A 25,635-nucleotide genomic window follows, 5' to 3' on the forward strand; every position below is an offset into this window, starting at 1 on the left:
GGAAACTAGCAACAAGTGAACAATATAAAAAGATATGGATAAAAAGGGAAATGAATAAAGAGGAAAGAGAGGAAGAAAAGCAGAAAAGACTGGAAGCTAAGGCAAAAAACGAGAACAGAACGGAGTCAGAGAAAGAGAGATTCTATTGGAGAGTAGTGAACATGAAACTAAGGAAGTTCGACATACAAAAGAAAAACATAAGGGAAACAGAGAACACAATGGAAGTGGCAGAAAACTAAGAGTGTCTTATACAAATATAGATGGATTAATAACAGGATTGAATGAGCTGAATGATTATTTGAAGGAAAAAGAACCGGACATAATGGGAGTTGTAGAAACAAAATTAAAAGGCCCACTACCACCCAACAGTGTAGGACATGATGCATACAATTATTGGATTAGAAACAGAGAGAAAAAGCAAGGGGGTGGAGTTATGTTCCTGACTAAGAAGGATATAAACGTGAAAGGTGTCATATATGGAAAGAATACAGTAGAGATGATTATGATAGAAGTGGAAGACAGAGATAAGAAGAGCAGAAAATTTGTGATAAATTATGTGCCTCCAAAAACAGCCTCATGGGAGGAGAGTGAACATAAAAGTATGTTAGAGGACACAAAGATAACATTAAATAAAATAATGGAAGATGGAGGAAGAATAGTTATGATGGGCGACTTTAATTGCAAAGAAATCTGCTGGGAAGAAATGACAGTAAAGGGTGGAGACGACTCATGGGGAAACGCTCTACTTGAGATGATTATTGACCACACAATGACACAATGGATACAGGAGAACACTAGGTATAGAAATGAAGAAGAACCATTGAGACTAGACTTATTAATTACATCTGAACCTAGAATAGTGGACAAGATTGAATATAAAACACCAATAGGTAAAAGTGACCACATATTGATTGAACTGGAAATTAATGAAGAAAAATATATGAAAAGAAATGAACAATATAGAAAAGGAAGAATGATGTATGAAAAAACAAACTTTGATAAAATAAGAGAATTCTTTCAACAAGAAAACTGGGAAGAAATATACAAAGAAGAAACATCAGTGGAAAAGAAATGGAATATTTTGACAAAAATTTACAAAAAAGGAGTGGAAAAGTATGTCCCAAGACAAAAACAAGAAAAAGAATATGTAAAATGCTGGTACAACAAAAGTTGTAGGGAGTTAAAAGACAAAAGAGACAAAGCCTGGACCAGATGGAAAAAAGACAGAAGACCTGAAAAATGGAAAATATATACCGGTTATAGAAATGAATATGTACAAACGTGCAGAGAGGAAAAGAGAAAATATGAAAAAGACGTCATAGAAAAATGTAAAGATCAACCAAAACTATTCTACAGATTTGTAAACAATAAACTGAAAAACAAACAGGACTTGGAGAAATTAAGACAAGGGGGAGTTGAATACACTGAGGAAATGGAAATGGCGGAAATTATGAACAAACATTTTAAATCAGTGTTTACAAGGGAGAACATACAACCTGAAGAGATTGAATGGAAAGAGAAAGTCCCCCCTACAGAAGAAATAGAAGTATCAAAGAATGAAATATTGATACACTTGAGTAATCTTGATGTCAGAAAATCGCATGGACCAGATGAAATAGCAAACTGGATTCTGAAAGAATGCAGGAATGAACTGGCAGACAAAATACATAGCATAATAAGCAGTTCCTTGAAAGAAGGAAAAGTTCCAGAAGATTGGAAAAAAGCAAATATAGTACCTATATATAAAGGAGGAAATAAAGAAGAACCTACCAACTATAGACCAGTCTCTCTAACAAGTACAATAGCAAAAATTTGTGAAAGAATTATCAAAAATAGATGGGTAAAATACTTGGAAAAAAACAACGTACTAAATCCAAGGCAATTTGGATTCAGACAAGGACGATCATGCGTCACCAATTTAATATGTTTCTATTCAAGGCTAATAGATATAATACAAGAAAGAGATGGATGGGCTGATTGTGCATTTCTAGACCTAAAAAAAAGCTTTTGACAAAGTACCACATAAGAAGTTACTTAAGAAACTAGAATATGAAGGAGGAATACAAGGTAAATTACTAAATTGGATGGAAGACTTTTTGCAAGAAAGAAAAATGAGAGTAGTGATAAGAAACCAGCACTCAAAATGGAATGAAGTAATAAGCGGTGTCCCGCAGGGAACAGTTCTGGCCCCAATAATGTTTGCTATATATATTAATGATATGGATGAAGGAATTGAAAGCTATATGAGCTTCTTTGCAGACGATGCAAAACTACTGAAAAGAGTGAAAACTGAAGAAGATTGTGAATCACTACAGAGAGATCTAAATAAAGTACAGGAATGGAGTAGGAAGTGGGAGATGGAGTTCAACACCAAAAAGTGTAGTATAATGGAATTTGGAAAAAGCAAAAACAGAATAACAGGATCATATCATTTGGGAGAAGAAGGAATAAAAAAAGTAGAAAATGAGAAGGACCTGGGAGTCATTGTTATGAATAATATGTCACCTGAGAAACATATAAATAAGATTTTTGGAGAAACTTATAATTTAATAAGAACAATCAAAGTGGCATTTACATACCTGGATGAAGAAATGGTGAGGAAAATCCTAATCACCCTGATAAGACCAAGATTGGAATATGCAGCAACGATATGGTCACCAAGTACAAAAAAATGTATAAAAAAACTTGAAAGAATACAAAGAGCAATTACAAAACTGGCACCAACACTCTCAAAACTATCATATGAAGAGAGACTACAAAAACTTGAACTACAGACACTAGAGCAAAGAAGAGAGAGAGGAGATTTGATAGCTATTTACAGAATCATGAAAGGCATAGAAATTACTGATAGAGAGAATCTGATAAAATGGGATGACAGAAATACAAGAGGACACGGAAAGAAAATAAAAAAAGACAGCTATAGAAGAGATTTGAAAAAGAACAGCTTTCCTCACAGAGTAATAGACAGTTGGAACAAGTTAGATGAGAAAGTGGTGTGTGCAAAAACAATACATGAATTTAAAAATTGTTTAGATAAAATGAGAAATGAAGACGGGACCCCACGAGCATAGCTCCCCTTCCCGTAAAATACAACTAGGTAAATACAACTAGGTAAATACATATATATATATATATATATATATATATATATATATATATATATATAATATACATATATATATACATATATATATATATATATATATATATATACACATATATATACATATATAATATATATACATATATATGTATATATATATATATATATACATATACACACACACACATATATATATATATATATATATATACACACACATAAATACATATATATAAGTATATATATACATATATATATATATACATATATATAATATATATATATATATATATAAGTATATATATATATATATATACATATATATATATATATATATATATATATATATATATATATACTGTATATGCAAAAAGATCACAAAACCATGTGATCCAATAAATTGCTGAATAACCACAAAGGAAACCAGAAAAAACTCAAATTTCCAAGCACTTTTGTGATATTTCACATCTTCAGGGAAAGATGTGTACCTTTTTTCCTTTGTATTCCCCTGAAGATGTGAAATATCATGAAAGCACTTGAGAATTCTAGTTCTTTTATCCGGTTTCCTAGGTGTGATTATTCAGCAATATATATATATATATATATATATATATATATATATATATATATATATATATATATATATTTTAAATTCATGTATTGTTTTTGCACACACCACTTTCTCATCTAACTTGTTCCAACTGTCTATTACTCTGTGAAGAAAGCTGGTATTTTTCAGATCTCTTCTATAGCTGTCTTTTTTTATCTTCTTTCTGTGTCCTCTTGTATTTCTATCATCCCATTTTATCAGATTCTCTCTATCAGTAATTTCTATGCCTTTCATGATTCTGTAAATAGCTATCAAATCTCCTCTCTCTCTTCTTTGCTCTAGTTTCTGTAGTTCAAGTTTTGCTAGTCTCTCTTCATATGATAGTTTTGAGAGTGTTGGTGCCAATTTTGTAATTGCTCTTTGTATTCTTTCAAATCTTTTATATACATTTTTTTTTTACTTGGTGACCATATCATTGCTGCATATTCCAATCTTGGTATTATCAGAGTGATTAGAATTTTCTTCACCATTTCTTCATCCAGTTATGTAAATGCAACTTTGATTATTCTTATTGAATTATAAGTTTCTCCAAAAATCTTATTTATATGTTCCTCAGGTGACATATTATTCATAACAATGACTCCCAGGTCCTTCTCATTTTCTACTTTTTTTATTCCTTCTTCTCCCAATTTATATGATCCTGTTATTCTGTTTTTGCTTTTTCCAAATTCCATTATACTACACTTTTTTGTATTGAACTCCATCTCCCACTTGCTACTCCATTCCTTTACTTTATTTAGATTATTCTGTAGTGATTCACAATCTTCCGTGTTCACTTTTTTCAATAGTTTTGCATCATCTGCAAAGAAGCTCATATAGCTTTCAATTCCTTCATCCATATCATTAATATACATAGCAAACATTATTGGGGCCAGAACTGTTCATTGTGGAACACCGCTTATTACTTCATCCCATTTTGAGTGTTTGTCTCTTATCACTACTCTCATTTTTCTTTCTTGCAAAAAGTCTTCCATCCATTTAAGCAGTTTGCCCTGTATTCCTCCTTCAGTTTCTAATTAAGCAACTTCTTATGTGGTACTTTGTCAAAAGCTTTTTTTAGGTCTAGAAATGCACAATTAGCCCATCCATCTCTTTCTTGTATTATATCTATTAGCCTTGAATAGAAACATATCAAATTGGTGACGCATGATCGTCCTTGTCTGAATCCAAATTACCTTGGATTTAGCAGGTTTTTTTTTTTTATCTAAATATTTTACCCATCTACTTTTGACAATTCTTTCACAAATTTTTGCTATTGTACTTGTTAGAGAGACTGGTCTATAGTTGGTAGGGTCTTCTTTATTACCTCCTGTATATATAGGTACTATATTTGCTTTTTTCCAATCTTCTGGAACTTTTCCTTCTTTCAAGGAACTGTTTATTATGCTATGTATTTTGTCTGCCAGTTCATTTCTACATTCTTTCAAAATCCAGTTTGCTATTTCATCTGGTCCATGCGATTTTCTGACATCAAGATTACTCTGTATGTATGTGTGTATGTATATGTATATATATATATATATATATATATATATATATATATAGTATAAATATAATATATATTTTACCTAGTATTATACAGGAATGGGAGCTATGTACGTAATGACCCATCTTTGTATCTTGCAGCCTCTAGTTTGTTCTTAAATTCTTGTATAGTGTTTATGCACTCTATTGTTTCATCCAGTTGGTTTCAGACATGCAACACTGTGTGATTTTTTTTTTCTTCAGATCTCTTCTATAACTATCCTTTTTGAGTTTCTTTTCATGTCACCTTGTTTTTCTTTTATCCCACTTTAATAAATCTTCTCTGTCAAAGACTTCCATGACTTTTATGATTCTGTAAATGGCCAATAGATCTTCTCTTTCTCTTCTTTGTTCCAGGATTGGTAGTTCCAGTTTAGACAATCTTTGTATGTCAATTTTGAAAGTGTTGGGGCCATCTTTGTCGTTGCTCTTTGTATTCTTTCTATTTCCTTATATCCTTTTTTGTACTGGGTGTCCATAGTGTTGCAGTGTACTCAAATCTTAGTCTTATCAGTGTGACTAATATTTTTTAACTATTACTTCATCCAAGTAATTAAAAGCCACCTTGATTGATCTTAGTAAATTGTAGGTTTCTCTGACTATTTTGTTTATCTGCTTGTTTGGTGACATGTCTTTGGTGATAATTATTCCTAGGTCCCTGTCAGAGCATTCTTTACTTCCTTTGTACATATTTTATATTGTCCTGATATTCTTTTTTACTTTTTCCAAACTCTGTTATACTACATTTCTTAATGTTGAAGTACTTCCCACTTTTGGCTCCATTCCCAGACTTTGTCCAGGTCTCTCTGTTGTGATTCACAGTCTTTTTCTGTACCTGCTTTCTTTAGTAGTTTTGCATCATCTGCAAAGTTCATATAACATTCCACACCTTCATCCATATCATTTATATATATAGCAAACATTATCAGAGCCAATACTAAACCCTGTGGGACTCCACTTATCGTTTCTTCCCTGGTCAAGTTTTTATCTCTAAGCACCACTCTCATTTTTCTCCCATGCAAGAAATCTCCCATCCATTACAATAATTTTCCTTGTACACCTGTTATTTCGATTTTTCTCAATAGTTTTTTGTGTAGTGTTTTATCAAATGCCTTTTGTAAATCCAGGAAAGCTCAATCTGCCTATCTGTCCCTTTCTTGCATTATATCTATTAACCTTGAGTGAGCAGTCTATTATCTTATATATTTTGTCTGTTAGTTCATCTGTACATTCTTTTAGTATCCAGTTTGTAATTTTGTCTAGGCTGTTTAATTTTTCTTATATCAAGGTTTATTATTTGGTCCCTTATTTCTTTCTGTGTCACAACTATTTATTTCATTGGAGGGATCTTTCTCCCTTTCCTTCATCCCAATTGTATTTATGTGTATTTTCTTTTGTGAATACAGATTTGAAATGTTTGTTCATAATTTTAGCCTTTTCAATATCTTCTATATATTCTGTATTACCTTGATGTAGTTTCACTTTTTATTTTTAATTTTTTAATTTTCCATTTACATATTTATAGAATAATTTAGGTTGATCCATACATTTTTTATTATGTCTTTTTCATAATTTCGTTTTTCTTCCCAGCATATTTGTACATATTCATTTCTTAGTTTGCTATATATTTGCCACTTACTCATTTTTCCCCCATCTTATCCAAGCTTTGTCTCTTATGTCTTTTGCCTAACTACATTTCTTTTGTACCAGCACTTAATGACTTTTCCTGTTTTTGTTTTGGTGCATATTCATCCACTCCTTTGTTATAGGTTTCTTTTAATATCATCCATTTCTTTTCCACCTATGTTTTTTCATTAAATAAGTTTTCCTAAATAACTTTTTAAAAGAATTTTCTGAGTTTCCCAAAATCTGTTTTGTTATACATTAGTCTTCCTTCTCTGTATTTTTCATTTCTTCCCAGATAAAGTTTCTCTTTTAGTTTGAGCTCAGTTAGTATGCATGTATATATGCATATGTGGGTGTATGTGTATTTACATAGTTGTAGTATATGGGAAGGGGAGCTATGCTTATGGTGATCTGTCTTTGTGTCGTGCCACATCTAGTTTGTTCTTAAATTCTTGTATGGTGCTTGCACACACTATTGTTTTGTCCAATTTGTTCCAGATATCCATCAATCTCTGTGGATTTTTTTCCCAGATATCTTCTATAATTATTCTTTTTGAGTTTCTTTTCATGTCCCCTTGTGTTTCTTCTATCCCAATCTAAGTCTTCTCTGGCAAGGACTTTCATGTCTTTCATGGTTCTGTAAATGACCAATAGATCTCCTCTTATTTTTCTTTGTTCCACGGTTGGTCGTTCCAGTTTAATCAATCTTTGTTTGTATGTCAATTTTGAAAGTGTTGGGACCATCTTTGTTGTTGCTCTTTGTATTTTTTCTATTTTTCTTATATTATTTCTTTGTACTGGGTGTCAATAGTGTCACAGCATACTCCAATCTTGGCCTCACTAGCATGGCAAGTATTTTCTTTACCATTACCTCATCCAAGTAATTAAGAACCACCTTTACTGACCTTAGTAAATTGTAGGTTTCTCTGACTATTTTGTTTATCTGCTTGTCTGGGGACATGTCTTTGATGAAAAATAATTACTCCTAGGTCCTTTTCAGAACCAATTTTCTTTACTTTGTACAGATTTTATATTGTCCTGATATTTTTTTCTATTTTTTCCAAAATCCATTATACTACATTTCTTAATGTTGAAGTTCACTTCCCACTTTTCACTTCATTCCCAGACCTTGTTCAGGTCTCTCTGTAGCGATTCACATTATTTTTCCATACTTTCTTTAGTAGTTTTGTGCCATCTGCAAAGAAGTTCATGTAACATTCTACACCTTCATCTATGTCATTTACATATATAGCAAACATTATCAGAGCCAAACTAAACCCTGTGGGACTCCACTTATAATTTCTTCCCAAGTAGAGCCAGACATCATCAGCTCCTTGAACTACCTTTGCCCAATAGGAAAAAAAAGACCATGATACAATTGAATTTCAGTGGGAGGATGAGGAAATGGAGACAACGAATAAATCAAATAGGCAAGAGAGATTCAATTTTGGAAAAGCAGATTACTTAGGATTGAAAAAATTCTTTGAAGAAGCAAACTGGGAGGAATTCATGAATACCACAGGAATAAGGAGGAAATGGGAAGTATTTCTTGACATTTACAATGGAGGAGTGAACAAATATGTGCCAAAGACTAGAGAAAGGAAGAAGCAGAAACAGGACTGGTTTAACAAAGAAGTGTGAGATTGAAAAAAAAAAAAAAAAGGGAAGCTAGGAATGACTATATAAGAACTCGCAGGGAGGAAGAAAGCAATTTTGAAAGAGATGTAGTAGATAAATGCAAAGATGAACCAAAACTGTTTTACAGGTTTATAAATGGTAAATTGAGACAGGGAAGAAACCACCAAGTTAATAGTAGGTGGTGAGGTCTTTGAAGAAGCCTCAACTCAGGCAGAAATAATGAATGAAAGTTTTCAATCAGCTTTCACGAAAGAGCGCAATTTTTTGGAGAAAAGCGAAGGGAGCAAAAAACCCAGATTGAACAGATATAAATGTAGAAGATAAATGCTCAATCTCTTTGGATCAATGGACGTGACAAAATCTTAAGGACCAGACGGGATTTCAAACTGGGTACTCGAAGAATGTAGGGAACAACTAGTGAACAAAATCCACTGTCTTACTACATGTTCATTGAAAGAAGGCATTGTGCCGCTTGATTGGAAAAGGGCAAACTTGGTGCCAGTTCACAAAGGTGGAAACAAGAACATACCACTAAATTATAGGTCAGTATCACTAACCAGCACAGCAGTGAAATTATGTGAAAGGATCGTGAAAGATCGATAGACACAATATCTTGAAGAGATCAACATTCTGACAGACACTTAGTTTGGCATCAGATCCGAATCGTGTATGTCGAACATTTTAAGTTTTTACTCGAGAGTGGTTGATGTGCTGCAAGAGAGGGGGCGGGTGAACTGCGTATACCTACACCTAGAGGAGGCATTTGATAAAGTACTTCACAGTGGACTTATGTGGACATTGGATCACGTTAGAAGACTGAGTGACAAACTACTAGAAAGGATGATTTTTTTTAAATACATGAAGACAGTAGTAAAGGACAGCAGTAATGAGCTAAGTTCCATAAGGTTCAGTGCTTGCACCAATAATGTATTTTGTCTATGCTAATGACGTGATGAAAGAAACAAGCTATGCCAACATGTTTACAGATAGTAGACTATTGCAAAAATATCTAGATACTATTATTGCCTGGAGCCAAGAATGGGAAATGAAGTTCAATACAGAAAAATGCAAAGTACTGGAAATGGGCAATAGCGGCAAAATGCTATTTTAAAGCAAAAGAGGAGTCTTGGGAGTGTCGATAAAAGACAACCTGTCACCTGACAGACATATCAGTAGGATAGTGGGAGAGACATACAGACTACTGCAGAATATCAAAGTGGAGTTCCACTGTATGGATGAAGAAATGGGAAAACTCATAGAAACCCTGATGCATCCAATACTGGAATATGCGTCGGTAGTATGGTCCTCACACAGAGTGAAGGATATACGCAATATTGAGAGATTACAAAGGGCAGCAACCACGCTGGTCCCCATTCTACCCTGGCAGCTAAACAATATGAGGAGAGACTAAAAGTAGTGGGTCTGCCAACTTTGAAAGCTCGAAGAGAAAGAGGTGATATGATTACAGTAATTAGGTCACTAAAGGGGAAAGATTGCATTGACAGAAGAGATCTGATGAAAGATGTGGGGGATTTAAGAGGTCATGGGAGGAAGCTACAAAAGACCACATATCTAAGGGATGAAATATGGTTTCCCAAATAGATGCAAAAATATGTGGAATAGCTTATATGGTGATATAACCCAAACTAGAAAAATACACGAGTTCAAATCTAAACATGATAATTGGAAATCAAAGATATATATTAAATTTGAGCTGTCATGAATTTGACTCTAGGTATGTTAGAAAATTAGAGAATAGGAGACGGGACCTAATGAGCATTGTTCCTTTCCTGTATACTACAATTGGGTAAATACACGCACATTCACATATATATCTACACAGGTGCATGTACACACAAACATACAAACACATCAGCTTTCTCGCAATTTTTTTTTTTTTTTTGTGAATACAGAAGTTTTATGTCCAGTTTCTGAAATTTGAACAGAATTTATTTTGGTTTATTATCAATGTCTGTAAACAAAAGTGCAGACTGCACAGGAGGCAGAGCCCTAAAATGAAATGAAAGACACCCTAAGTCTCAAGTTTGGCTCCAGGGACGACACGTGCACGCCTATTTCACGGTGTCCTTGCCATGCCTCTTTCTAGAGCAAGACTGAGTCAGGTCGGCCGACCTCGCGGACTAAGTCGAACTCCATGGGTCACTTGGGATTTACTGGGAATCATTTCGACAACGTGCTCCGATTCATGACCATCTTGCCAACAACTGGATGGCCATAAAACCTGTAGATTTCACTCGGACATCTCTCAGGGCAAAGGTGCGGCCCTTGTGCATACTTTCTCCATCTGGGTCAAGTTTAGGTAAAATCGGCCAACTTCGTATGTTTCAGTGAAACCTTTGTTGCCTTCATCAGGATTGACGCCATTGATGCACTCTGGTATGTCTTAAAAAAGTGTATTGTACTTTTTTGTAAGTCATCTAAGAAATGAGGTAATTGATTTTTGTATGCGATTTCTTCGCAGCAGTGTGAGGGAAAAAAAGACTTGTAAGAGTTAATATATTCCTTTTATCCTACATATAAAGTACATACAAATAAACACATGTCATCCCATGGAAGTGTGTGTGTGTGTTTGTGAGGAACCTGCCCTCCACAGATTTTGTCCCAGTGATGCCCTGCAAGGTGTGGTTTAAAGGTTTTCGTGGTATTACGTGTGTTTACTGAGGTTATGGGGACCTTGATGGTGTAACGGTGCTCACAGAGGTGATGATGCTGAAGATGTAACGATAGTGGAACTTGGGTGGTAAGCGCGTGGTGCGAACAGGGATGCCGGATCACAGAGTTGGCCGGTTTAGAGAGAGTACCGGCTTAAAGAGTGTGGTAGATTTGCGGGTGTCGTCTTGGGCATATTCGTACATAAGCCTGAGGATGTGACCAAAGTGGGTAGATACTGCCAGACGTAATAGCGAGAGGGAGGTTGACGAGGACGAGCAGGTCAGGTGGCAAGGTGCCGAGAAATCAAACGCTCGTACTTTCTGTTCATCAGGACTGAGTGATATAAGGCTGCAAAAGTGATCAATATTTTCTTGATCAACACGTCTCCACTGAAGGCAAAGGCCAATGGCAGAGGTTATTTGAGACGTTCACGAAAACAGGTGCGCTCAACTGAAGGCAAGTTTGCATCTGTTATCATCAGTGTGTACCGACGAATGGGAGGTAAATCGTGCTGAAGGTTGAGCGAATGATACTGAAGGGATCTGTGGGTCTGATCGGGCGAGTTTACCGTCGGTGATGTGTGATATCGTTGTGCTTCAGAGCGTCCGCAATCTGATCGAAATGGAGAGACTCCTGGTGTTTTGTAGGAATCAATTTGATGATGGCGTAGTGTAGGTTTAGTGCTAGTATGATCATACTGTCACAGGAGTATTATATATATATATATATATATATATATATATATATATATATATATACTGTATATGTATATATATGTATATATATATATATATATATACATATGTATATATATACATATATATATATATATATATATATATATATATATATATATATATATATATATATATATATATATATATACATATGTATTATTGCACCAGGGACCACAGCAATTTTTACAACGTCAAAAACTCCAAAGGCTGGGAATCAAGGAAGCGAATGAAAACTAAGCACAGACCCATTACTATTATTTCTTTTTTAGTTTCCCAGCTACGATTGACATTCATTCTACATAGGGGCTAGCGGACATAGTTTCAGAGTGTCTTCCCTATCCACCCATCACCCTCAGTTGTCTTAAAGACTCGGCATTCTGGAGGCTCGCCTGCGCCCCAGGAACTTGATTCGTTCTCGTCCTCCTCCTCCTCCTCCTCTTTTTCCTCTCCCAATACCGGCGTGTGCATCACCGCTGCTAGAGAGCCGCGCATATTCCAAGCAAGGACTACTTTCATTAGTACTGGTCTGCGTTGAAGCTGTATTTGGCAGTTTCCATAGTTTATTAAGTTACTGTTTCGTGGGATTTAGTTCCACCAACTCTCTTCCCCGTGCCCCTTAGCCTTTCATATCTGGTGGGTTGGAGTGTATCTTTTTCTCTCTTTCCTTGAGAACGGACACACGCTGCTGCATCCCACAACAGACACAATTGTCTCTTCGCAACACCACAAGCGCGATCCTACCGGAGTTCACATCATCCCGCACACTGATGCATGCGCATGCGCATGCGCAGGCTACTGCAGGAGATATAAGGGTGTCATTGTTGGAGGCGGCGGGGTTGGGGGCCGTTGTGATGCGTCCTGCCCCTGACGGCGTTGTGGCTGCGGCTCCTGCGGCTGCGGCGTGGTCTGTGGAGCCGCAGTCAGGGCCAAATCTCATGGAGGCGAGACGCAGGAATAGATGGTCTTGTAGAAAGTGTGTCGCACCGTTTGGTAGATGTGGCGGACTGAGGTACAGGTTTTCCAACCCCAGGCACCGCACTGTGTCTCTACCCTCTGGGGCACCACCTTGCGGTAACTGCGGCTGTAGGCCACCTGGTGAGGCTTGTAGACGCACTTCCTGTCAGGTGAAACAAAACGACAAGTGTCGTTAAAAAGATTGGGGGATATATATATTTTATTTATTTATTTATTTATCTATTTATTTATTATTCTTTTTAAGTTCCCAACATTGGCACTGTGACGGATTCTTAAGATGTTTAAACATTTAGTCTGGCCATTGCCAGAGGGTTTCATGCAGCCTAGAGGGACCTTTCATCCGATTAAGCGTTTAAAGGAAAATATGACGTTTTCCGTTTATTTTTTGTAAACGGTTGACTCCATCCTCCCTAACTATGTAGAGACAATAATGCAAAATAAGGTTATATATATATATATAAATATATATATATATATACATATATATACATATATATATATATATGAATGTATGTATATAAATTACTCACTTGTTCTGACAGCAAGATCCGGTGAAACCCTTCGGACAGGTGCAGGTGTTGGGAGCCGTGCAGGTGCCACCGTTGAGGCAAGGTGGGTTGCATTGTGGGTCTGTGCAGGTGGGGCCACCCCACCCTCTGCCACATCGGCATTCTCCAGGACCGATGCAACGGCCGGCGTGTCCGCAGCCCCCTGGGCAGACGACTGCAACAAGAACAGAAAACATGTTACTGATCCGTTGCCCCAACGGCCAGCGGTTCAGTCAAGTCACTCACTGAAGAGATGTGGTATAGCCGTCAGGCGTGATTGAGCGTAGGACAGTGAAGTGTCATGTGCTACGTGTTTCCTATGTGACGGTTGCATGTACGGGGTTTAATGTTGGGTGGGTGATGTCTCGTTTGTCTTCGGGAGATGTTATGGTGTATGTTGGAGGTGAGGGATGTGGCAATAAAACATAAGCAAGAGTCCACATATGTTTGTTTGTGTGCGTGTGTGTGCTTGTGTGCCTATGGAGTGACATGACCGAGACACAAAATTTGTAGATTAGGGAGTGGAGACTTAAAAGCTAGTTCTGTATGTTTTGCTAACCAACTGTGTGGACATTCTTCCATTCCACATTCTTATCCTATACAATGATCTTTTCATTCTCCATTCCTTCTTCCCCTCCTTTCCTTTTCTTCCTTCCTTCTTCCTTCTTTATTTCTCTCTCCTCACCCTCTCTCTCTTCTCCTCTTCCTTCCTCTTTCCTTCTTTCCCTCCCTCTTTCCTCCTCTTCCTCCCTCTTCCCTCCTCTTCCTTCCCCTTTCGTTCTCTTACTTCCTCTTTCATTCTCGTCCTTCCTTTTTCTTTCTTTTCCTCTTTTCTTCTCTCCCTTCCTCTTTCCTCTTCTTCCTTCCTCTTTTTTTCTCTTCTTTACTCTTTCCTTCTCTACCTTCGTCCTTCCCTTACTTCTTCCCTCTTTTCCTTTTATTTTTTCCTCTTTTCTTCTCTTCTTTTCTTTCTCCTCCTCTTCTCTCCATCTTTCCTATCTCCTGTAATTCTTCTAGTCTCGTAAGTGTTCTTTCGCCTCCTACACTGTTTACATCTACCTTGCAAAGATTTAGCACGAGACAAAAATTCTCTTGGTCATAGTGTCTGTATTCACGATGAAATACCTACGTTTACATTTGAAATTTGGAAATAATGAAAATAAAATAAAGTTAGAAATGTATAACCTGTGTACACGGGGCTGTATGAGGGAAGTACATCGGGGAAGATAATCTGTACTCGGTCAAATCAAGGCGAGTGTAAGGTGAGCCCATTATCTAAGAAAGAATCTAACGCTCCTTTTCTCTCTACCCACGCCCTGTACTTATTTCATTTTGGTTAAAGCCAAGTGGTTTCATTTAGCTGACAACAGGGTGGGTGGGTGGATGGATGGGGGAAGTTACTGACTCGGGATAAAAAATCGTTGAACGCCCCACTCCGGCCAAACTTCATCTTAGTAAAAGAGTTCGGTATTATCTAAACTAAATCGAAAGAGGGTTACTGGGGAGAGAGTGTTTAGGTGTGACAACACACTCAGATATACTTACAGTTCTGACAGAGGGCTCCTTGCGTTCCCGCGGGGCACTGACAGTAGTACGGTCGCACACAAGTCCCACCATTGACGCAGGGAGGGTCACACAGAGCTGCAGAGGAACCAAAAGAGATCAAGTGAAGATTGCCGTCTCCGTCAGAATCCGCCGGAATCCGTCATATACCATCACCCTCCGAGCGAACAGTAATGTTGGCAGGGATGACACTCACAAAAAGTATATTCAATTTTTTCAATTTTGAGATTTTTATTTTGAAATCTGAGGCGGGGAGGGGGGGAGGATATGGCGTGTAACCAAATGTGAGCGCAATCAGCTGTAGTCTCTACTTCCCTCCTCCCCCTCCCCAACCCCGCAAGTTCGAATTTACTGGATCAGGCTCCGAGTCGAAGACGAGAAGAGAGAATAAATTTCATTGAAAAAAGAAAGAAAAGAAAGAAACTTACGTGTTTCGCAGGTTCTTCCCGTGTAACCTGGCGTACAGGAACAGGTGTTGGGTGCCAGGCAACGGCCTCCGTTTCTGCAGGCACTCCGGCATCGTGGCACTTGGCACCGTAGACCCCCCCAACCCGAAGGACATGAGCACTTGTTTCGACCCACGCAGGTGCCCCCGTGAAGACAGGTCATCCAGCAGCCTCCTCCTGCAGAAGAACAAAGTAAACTGTTGTTAAAGGAGGACGAGAAGTAGTTTTTGTGTTGAGGTAACTGTGGTGTAACTTCCATCTTCATGCCATCACCCTAATCACAGGAAAATATATTTTCATGAAATGTCACGAAAGGTTAAAAATTCAGGTTAACATCTTCAGTAGTGACAAGTTTCATTAATAGGTACACGAAGCACTAGTAAGAATAATTACACTTAAGAACTTGCCTTTAAGTAAAGAATCGCCGCTTTTACAAATACATGGTCCCCAAAACTACAGGTACATCTTATGCTGGATGTCATGGAGTTCACAGTATAAATAACACACACACACACACACACACACACACACACACACACACACACACACACACACACACACACACACACACACACACACACACACACACACACACACACACACACACACACACACACACACACACACACACACACACACACACACACACACACACACACACACACACACACACAGCATCACCCTTGCGACATTCATGATGGTTCCTCCTCTATTACTCTTGCCCTTCCTTTCCTCTCCCTCCTTGCCATCTGTGTGCTTACGTGTGCAGGTGGGTGGGAAGGTGAGCGGTGGGCATGCGCAGACACCGGGCACAACGCAGGTTCCTCCGTTTTGACAACGTGGACTGCACACAGCTGACAACAAGAAGGCAGGCAACTACGTGACATTGCTTATATCAGAGGGAAGTTCAGGCGAACCTGGGTCTTACAGAATGAGGGCTGTGGTTACGGTGTGAAAGGTGGTGGTGGTAGTATTGGTGTAAGGGAGTGTGTGCAACTTGGGTTTTAGAGTAGTGGAGGTGGTAATAGAAGCGGTAGTGGTGAAATGATTAACGTTTAGACGTACGGAAATACTAAATACAAAATCAAAAGAACGGGTGTGCAATACAACTATAGCTAAGAAAATAATTGTTCAAAGCAAAGCTAATACATCTACAACAATATTTCTCTAAGTTTCAAATGAAAATAAGAAAAGAGTGTAGCAGTGGCAAATGGTGACCAACCACCCGTCAGTCAAAGGCAAGTGTCACATCAAAGTGCATGACGTAGCATGACAACTACAACAACAACAACAAAGGGGGCAGAGCTCCTTACTCAGCCTCCAAAACTCACCAAATTGACACTGAGGCCCTGTGTACTCGGTGGTACAGGAGCAGGTGTCCGGCCGTACGCAGGTACCTCCGTTCATACACGGTGGGTAGCAGACGGCAACTTCGCACCTTCTACCGTACCAACCTGGCCGGCACCGGCAGACACCTGCTCGTAGGCAGACACCGTCGTGCAAGCAACCCGGGAAGCACTCTCGGTAGGAACTGTCAGGTAGGCCTGCAAAGTGAACGAGGAACGGTTTACGCCCAAGAAGCTATTTGAGTATCGACCTGGCACGGTCAGTGCCGATTCATTACTTTCATACTCTCAGGAATATCTGTCTTGCACGGGTACCTTGACGATAATTTTGAGATTTACTACGCCTGTGCTCGCGCTCACACACACACTCACACACACACACACACACACACACACACACACACACACACACACACACACACACACACACACACACACACACACACACACACACACACACACACACACACACACACGCCGAAATGTAAACGTATATATACGTTTTACTTACCATGTTGGTGCCGATGATGGAACGAAATTTGATGTTGCGGGGAGAGTTGATGCTGTGAGCCGGTACTGTGGTGGTGGTGGCGACTGTGGTAGATGTGGTAGGGCGACGGAGACTTAGGAGACCAAGGCCCTGGTGGCGTCCAAGGAGCTAGTTGGTGCGGTGAGCCTCCGGCGTGAGGCGGAAAGACCTCGTTGAGACTGCGATCCGGATCCTGAAGGAGGGAAGGCGATGGGGAGGTGGAGGAGGTATATGTGGTCGTGTTGATCGAAGGACTGGCTTCGCTAGTGGTGGTGGTGGTGGTAGTGGCGGTGATAATGGCACTGGTCTCAGACGTGGTGATGTTTTTAGATGTTATAGTCTCATTATTGTTGTTATCATCTGTCCTGGAAGATGGGTCCACCTTGATCAAAGGTGTGGTAGTGGTGGTGGTTATTGTGGGAGCGATGGACGCTTCCGAGCCCTTTATGCTGGTGATGGTGGTGGTGATGGTGGAGGCAGGAGTGGTGGTGGTGGAGGAGGAGCGCTGCGGTGTTGGGGATGGGGAGGGACTCAGCTGGTACATGGAAAAACATTCAGGTTAGTCCAACTCTCCTTCGGCGGATCCCCAACTTTTTTCTCAAATCACGACTGCAAACGCCCTCAAATGATCCAGGAGGAGGAACCTCACTAAATAATCCTTGACCTAGGGAACTCCTCCTCCTTCTCTACATAAGGAAGTCGTACCATGGACTAATCGGTCCTCGTCCTACGGCTGGGGCGTTTGCAGTTGTGTTTTGAAAACAGGTTAACAACAAACATGCACATTAGATAACTTCATATTTGCAAGATTAGTATGGCAGAGATATAAGGCAGGTATTAATCATTAGATTTATGAACGATTTTTTATGTGCAAGGCCAAGGCTATGTGAAGGCTTTTAAGTAAAGTAGGTCTGCTATGCCAGTTTGGTGGGAGGATCATAGGAGGTACTGTAGTGCAAGTGAAACGTGGTTGTCATTCCCCGTATACTTTGTGTGTGTGTGTGTGTGTGTGTGTGTGTGTGTGTGTGTGTGTGTGTGTGTGTGTGTGTGTGTGTGTGTGTGTGTGTGTGTGTGTGTGTGTGTGTGTGTGTTTACCTGGTTGTATTTTACGGGAAGGTAAGCTATGCTCGTGGTGTCCCGTCTTCATATCTCATTTTATCTAGACTTTTTTGTATGTGTGTGTGTGTGTGTGTGTGTGTGTTCTTTTTATATTACATTGCATTCTAATGCAGACGGGGTATCATGCAATGGCAGAAGATTAAACACATTCCTTATCAAAGAATCTGTTCCCATGCATACACGCTTCCCCTGAAGTCTTTTTGTACCAGCTCCCTTTTGAACGGGAAGGAGAAAGCGTTCCATCTGTAAGAATTAAATCTCAGGGGAGTAATCCCACTGCGCTACAGGGTTCTCCAAAATCCCTTCACCTTCCCCCCCCCCCAGGCAAAGTGGGACCAACTTTCCAGAAGGCTTTACGCATAGCTTGGCACATTGAGCATTGAGTTCGAGATACTCTAAAGCAAGGTCAGACCACCTACCTCCCACAAGGTGGACAGCGTGGGCTTCTTCATAGGTCGGAAGGGTCGGACTGACGAAGGCTGGACAGGAACGAAGGGTCGAGGTGCCAGTGTCGGAGGTGCCAGTGTCGGGGTCATCATGCTGGACTGGAATGCTGGCGGTGGGGTCACTGTTGGCTCAGGGTCCTCGAAGAGCCAAGGGGGTCTTAGAGGAAGCGGAGGACTCGGCGACGGGGTGACGGAGGGAAGCGGAGACAAGAGAGTGGTGGTGGTGATGATAGTGGTGGTGGTGGGCCTCGGGGTGGTGGTCGACGTCGTGGTGGTGGTGCTCGAGGTGTTCGGTGCTCGAGGCTCCAGGATCAAAGGAATTTGTTGTGTTGTGGTCGAGGTGATGTACCGCTGAGTCGCTGTCACGACCTCCAGCATGAGGTCCACCTCATGCCCTTCCCAGCTCGGGCCGCCGTCCGAAGAGCTTCTCTCTCCTCCAGGACTCGCGCCTCCGTGGTCACCGTTGCAGGGATGGAGGTTGCACGCCTGGGCCTGAGTCCGGTCCCTCCAGACACAGTCCTCGTGGTGGAGGTGCTGAGGGCAGAGGCCACTGCGGGTACGCATCCCTCCTCCGCAGGACACTGAACAGTCAGACCAAGAAGACCAGATCAGCGCTGCAGGGAGAGGGAAGATTCTTATTTCAGCACTCCTAGGTCCTCAGGTTCAATAGCTAACGAAATATTTATCGTCGAATTCAAGGACACGTGACTTCGAACGAACGCTAAAAAATTTGAATATGTTTAAAACACAATGTTAACACGCAAAGGAAAAAGACTAGTAAAATACACACATGTATACACGCACGCACACACACGCGCGCGCGCGCACACCCACGTGTGTATCTATTATTAGAATAGAAACTTACCAAGTGTGTCGTCGTCTCCCGACGAAGACCAGTCCTCCTCGATGCCAAGGTCTCCATCCTCCTCCAAATCTCCGAACTCCTCCGGGAGGCCGCTGTCGAGCACCTGCCGGCCGTCCTCATCATCAGCGAAGACGTCCTGACCTTGACCTGACCCTTCGATCGTCAGCTCGATCTTCCTGACGTCGTTCTCCGTGTCGTCGTCGTCGTCGTCGTCGTCCTTCGATCCGACCACCGTTGTCGCGACTACTGGCTTCGTCGTCGTTGTTGTTGTTGTTGTTGATGTTGAGGATGTGGGTGTGGGTGCCGTGGGGTCGCCTTTCGTGGGGTCTTCTTTTGTGGGCTTTACGCTGCGTCCCACGCCATTCTCTTCTCCTCCACCACCTTCACCACCACCTTCTCCTTCTCCTCCTCCTCCTTCTCCTCCTCCTCCTCCTCCTCCTCCTCCATTTTCATCCACTCCCCAATCGAAGTCGTCCAGGTCCCAGCTGCTACTGTATTCGTAATAGTAGCTGTCCTCGCCCTCGCTAGCCAGCGGGGCAGAACCCGTGGGTCTACCGAATTCCTAGTGGGAAGAAAAAGGAACGTGAACATTGGTCTCCTACTAGTGATCGACGAAGTCGGTATCCAATTATTAGGGATACAATTCGCTGCAACGTTATACAAAGAGAGGACTATATCACGATGAGGAAACGTCAAAATTATGTACCAAACGTTTTTCTTCTCCAGACTAGAGGCACAGTACTCTGAATGATATTGTCATTTTCTTTTGCTGTTCTTGATATTATGAAAAGTGCTACGGCAAGTAGAACTACCACTGCGACGCCTTTCACCGCTACAACAACTAATGCTACTACTACTACTACTACTACTACTACTGCTACTACTACTACACTACTTCTACTACTACTACTACTACTACTACTACTACTACTACTACTACTACTACTACTTCTACTTCTACTTCTGCTTCTACTGCTGCTACTACTTTGGTCCTTACCTGCAGCGTGGTGTCGATGAAGGGCACTGGCTCGGCCTTACACTGTTGCGTTACGGCGTCAGGAGACCGACTAATTGTGAACTGCTCAATTTCACCCTGAATTCCAAAAATAGGAAACACCGTGAACACCGGGTTGGAAATATTGTAAAGAAGATGAAACGAATGCAGACGAGGAAAGGAAGAGGAGGAAGGTGAGGGTGGAAGATAAGGAGAAAGGAGGAAGAGGATGGACGAAGTAGAGATAGGAGAGAAAGCAGGTGACGGATCAGGATCGAGATAAGGATCGGGAAATGGACGGAAGTATATTCCACCGTGAAATGATTGGTCGAGAGAGAGAGAGAGAGGAACAGAGAGAGAGATAAGTGGGGCGTGAAGAATAAACATTGGGTATGGCGACAAGTCAAGAAGAAATTCACTCATTGTATCATCTATTGTCATAGAGAAGACGCAGTAGGTACGTGTGTACTCACCTCGAAGGACCTTCCAGGCATACCGCCTACGTAGAGCAATGTGTCTTCGGGGACTTCCAGCGTCGCCCGACGAAGATTCTGTCGACTCAGCCAACGACAGTCAAAGTGGACTTGAATGGTACTGTCGTCACGTACGCTGGTATGGGGAAGGAAGATATGATATGAGAGTGATGACATGGTAGATAGGCTTCACATGGACGTTATATAAAAAAAAAACATAAAATAAAGAGTGGACTTGAATGGTACTGTCGTCACGTACGCTGGTATGGGGAAGGAAGATATGATATGAGAGTGATGGCATGGTAGATAGGTTTCACATGGACGTTATATAAAAAAAAAAATAAATAAAGATTGTAGTTCAAGGCTTGTCGGGGCATGCACGCACGTGTTCTAAATTTTGGCGACAGTAAAATCAATGCCTTATAATATGGATCACAGAAAACTGTCGGCCATTGTAATTAGTCACTCACAAGGCTTCGCGTAGAAGTGCTGACTGTACGTTTGTCAAACGACTCGAACGCAAGCAAAATCTTTGACTCGCCCATGATTTTCCATGATACAAAATTCAAATTCTTTGCCTGACATTTTTTTTTATCCATTCAAGGAATAGCTAAATACTACATGGGAAATACGTACTCGACAAAAGTAAATCATACTGAGGTTGTGATAATTGTACAGTGGGTCAAATTTTTTGTTCGTGACTGTACCATTACCAATTCTTTACTGATAACTACATGATACTTATTCTCTTTAGTACTATTAAAACTACAGCTATACCTCTGAGTTACGATGACGACTACAGACTCCGGAAGTTATTTTGTAGGGACTATTAGATTCTCCTCATCTGGGCTGGACTCTGTGTTCTCTGTGTCATGCCTCTCCTCTCCTCACCATATCCCCTCCTGGCTTAGTCCCGCCTCCCACCTCCAACTCCCCTCTCGTCCCCTCCCTCACCCCAAAGAGAACCGGGAATGTCAAAGTTAGCGGTACTGTGGCGTGCTTGTGACTTCTACTTAGCCCTGTTTTGCTTCTTCATTTTAAGATACGTTGTATATACACGTAAAGGGTATATCCATTACAAACATTAACACACGTTCACATGCACAGATAAACATACACGAAAACACATACGCACACGCAAACACATGCACACAAACACACACGTACACTCAAACACATACACACGCATACGTACACGCAAACGCAGATACACACAAACGCACACAAGCACACAAAGACAACTACAAACGCACACACGTATACAACAGTCACGCATACACTCAAACAAATACACGCTAAAATTATTCCACGCCAACAGCGGAATTTCCTGTGTTTTTAACACATCCCTTGTACATTCTGATAACCTTCATAGGTCAACGGAAAATGTCGGCTGGGGTCAGACTGAAGTTCAGGTAAGTGTCATGGAGCAGAGGAAGGGCAGAGATGAATGCAGCGGCGGCTAGAAATAACCTACGTTAGATCTGATCTACATATCGGAGGAATTTCAGTCGCTTCTAATGTCAGGGCTCGCGGCTGAAGGTCAACAAAGACCTATGCTATCGTTACAACGTGCATTGGCTGAAAACAAAAAAGTATAAGCGCATTGTATGAAACACCGTGAGACGACGGAACGAAGACAACTGAACCACGGGTGCCCGGCTTAGCAATCTGAATGTTTATGAAAAGCGTTGAATTCCCTGTAAGCGAGGTTCTTTTGTTCGAGAATCTCCGAACGTCGTATCAAAACTGCTGCACACTTAGATCAAGTTTATTTGATGTATAATATATCTATTCAAATAATAACAAGTTAGTTTGGTATATCTGTCTGATTTTTTTTATGTGAATGGGAAAACTGCCTATCCTTAGCACAGACAAACCTAAATCAAGGTACAAAATCTCGTTATCCGTTTGCGTTCGTCGGAGCCAATTACAAGCAAGACAGGAGGGAAGGGTGGAATCATCAAGATGGACTGAATATACTAATAGGTTAAACCACGACAAAGATGAAATGGCAGGAGACGACTAACGCAGAATGCCTTTAACGGTTAATACAGCCCAATTAGAGCGAGATTTGAATAATGATAGAGAATTGGAAGGTTGACACCAAATTCACTAGCGAGATGACGTCATGCAGAGGTGCGCAAGATGTCGATAGACCTTCCTTGAGTTGGTACAACAGCAGGGTATGTATAAGTCAACATTCGCAACTGAGTTTATAATGAAATGGTGAATCATTTCGAAATATCGCGGCAGATAGAATAAAAGCTAAACTGCTAACATCTTCACTTTCTTTCCATTATTTTTGTCACACCATTCTCAATACTCCATTTTTTTTCTTATTTTCGTGATATCAAAAGGTCCTGATGCAGGAATTCTTTTGAATCAAAGTGCTGTTTTTCCATCTCCTTTTTATTATTCCGTAAATCCTTATATATTTTTTTGCTCCTATAATTCTCATTGCTGTCTTGGGGAAACCGTTCTCGTATCTCTGATAACTCCTCTTCTTCCTCCTCCTCCTCCTCCTCCTCCTCCTATGTTGTCTGCACCTCTAGTCCTCTATCGTGCCCCAGGAAACCAACTTCGCTATTCCGTTATCAACAACCAAGGGGAATAAGGATGCCAGCCTTTGTCACCCAGGAGGACTAAAGCTAACAATACACTCTGTAATACAGTTTCACTTATTTCCCCAAGAGACAGCGCATGGTGGCAGTAAACCAATTAGATCTCAAACTCCCAAGTACTAGCAGAGGCATTCATGTCTAGCCACCTCGCAGTGCAACTGAAATCCTGCAAAAGGTTCATGAATCCTCGGGGTTCCCTGAACCATGGAGCGGATTTCATATATTTGAGTTATGGAGGACCCAGCTAGCCTTCCTCACCTTCCACACTCTGAACCTCGACCCTCCACAAGACCCGGCATTAGCTCAACTTCATCCATTCCCCCCCCCCCCGTCCATCCATCCACCACGCTGCTCATCGCTCAGTACAAACTAGGTAACCTTATTCTCATCACATAAGTCCAGGGAAAAGTGGACCATACCATATACTTCCTTCAGATCTATTAAGATCCCTTTACGCTCAAGCACCTAGTGTCTTGTCGCGTTCTAAGAGATGACTCACTTCTTTCTCTCCGCCTGGGAGGGGTTGGCCGTGTTCATTCTTAATAGAAACCACTCCAAAAGGAAAGAATAATAACTGTTGGAGATTGGAGTCAAATACTCATGGAATTGGCTTGGTAGCCATATTTGGATTTACCATTCTCGTGTGGCATGCAACCGAGAGGAAAATTACGCTCATGAACAGTGTCCCCTCTACACCCTACGTTCTGAAAAGAATAGATGTGGCTGCTGTGAGCAATGGTCACATGGCAGGATCTTCAGGAAGGTCCCGTCCCGAAAGCCTTCCCGAATTGAACGGCAGTAGGAAGTGTAACCAGTGTGACCCTCTCTCTCCTTCCCTCCCCTCTCTCTTTCTCTCTTCCCCCCCCCCTCTAGCTTTTTGCTTTTTGGTCTACCCAAAGCCACCTTGTGTCATATTACCTCGAAGGATATTATCCATTTGAAGGAGACCCTCTTCATCTCTACACAGCCCCCGAGCAAGAGGGAAGAAGAAGCACTCCGAAGAGTTGTCTTGAAGAGCTAGCAAGAGGTCTTCAAGAGTTCGCTGTGGCCTCCGACAGACGGTTCCTGCTCTTTGGAAAAGCTGCTTGAGGTCATAACTTCTTCTTCTTCTTTTCTGTCTTAGTTCTCTTACTGGAACGTTTTTGTTTGCTTTTCGTTGTCGTTTTTACTGCCACCACCGTTATCTTGGTTTTGGTACAGTTGGTGCCCTCGAAGACATTACTGTACGATGTACGCACAACATGAACAAGTCATTACTACAATGTAATGCATTCTACACTGTGTGTCGGCGACAGGCGTTTTTATTAAGCTATGGGGATGAGCTCTCATTCGATCTAGACTCCATTGTCTTTGAAACAATTTTCCTTTTCCCAACATATTTTTCCAAAGCCTTTCAATAAACAAAACGTATAGGGTTTATCAGGTTAACAAAGTCAACCCTCTATGATTTTCGTGGTCGCCATTTCCATAGAAAACAGGTACTATCGACTCCATATACGACTTTTTCTGGTTAATTCTAAGTGGATTTATTCAGTTTAGAGAAGCTTTAATAAGAAAAATGTCGATCAGACTTTTGGAACAGTGTATCATTCTTGGCACAATTTGTGTGTGTGTGTGTGTGTGTTCATTGGCAAAGTTTATCCCCCACACTACTTGTCTTTCTTATCTTCCCTATTTTCTGCGCTGTGCTGCCCCTTCCACATTTCCGTGTCTATGTCCATTCCCGCCGTGTCAGCGTTGGGCACACCGCAGGAAGTTATGTATTGCTGTTCATCCTAGAGATCACATGAGGCCTCCAC

At 40.7% G+C, this 25,635-nt stretch overlaps 1 protein-coding gene across 3 annotated transcripts in view; it reads right to left on the reverse strand.

Moving 5' to 3' along the window:
• Positions 1 to 12,699: 12,699 nt before the first annotated feature.
• Positions 12,700 to 25,635, reverse strand: part of LOC143018055 (uncharacterized) — a 605,580-nt gene continuing 592,644 nt past the window's right edge. Inside the window, exons 7-17 of one of the 3 annotated variants that reach the window (XM_076173107.1) lie at positions 21,216 to 21,351; positions 20,746 to 20,841; positions 19,749 to 20,310; positions 18,857 to 19,497; positions 17,301 to 17,511; positions 16,775 to 16,987; positions 16,205 to 16,297; positions 15,426 to 15,620; positions 14,980 to 15,075; positions 13,417 to 13,609; positions 12,700 to 13,028 (exon numbers count right to left, since the gene is read on the reverse strand). In XM_076173107.1, coding sequence (XP_076029222.1) covers positions 12,845 to 13,028; positions 13,417 to 13,609; positions 14,980 to 15,075; positions 15,426 to 15,620; positions 16,205 to 16,297; positions 16,775 to 16,987; positions 17,301 to 17,511; positions 18,857 to 19,497; positions 19,749 to 20,310; positions 20,746 to 20,841; positions 21,216 to 21,351 — 2,620 coding nt within the window. In that variant the 3' untranslated portion in view covers positions 12,700 to 12,844. Of the gene's footprint in view, positions 13,029 to 13,416; positions 13,610 to 14,979; positions 15,076 to 15,425; positions 15,621 to 16,204; positions 16,298 to 16,774; positions 16,988 to 17,300; positions 17,854 to 18,856; positions 19,498 to 19,748; positions 20,311 to 20,745; positions 20,842 to 21,215; positions 21,352 to 25,635 lie in introns of all 3 variants that reach the window. The other 2 variants (XM_076173105.1, XM_076173106.1) reach the window with 2 other exon arrangements.

This window comes from Oratosquilla oratoria, chromosome 34, assembly GCF_046742065.1.
Source record: "Oratosquilla oratoria isolate Oo_2021 chromosome 34, ASM4674206v1, whole genome shotgun sequence".
Classification (NCBI taxonomy): domain Eukaryota; kingdom Metazoa; phylum Arthropoda; class Malacostraca; order Stomatopoda; family Squillidae; genus Oratosquilla; species Oratosquilla oratoria.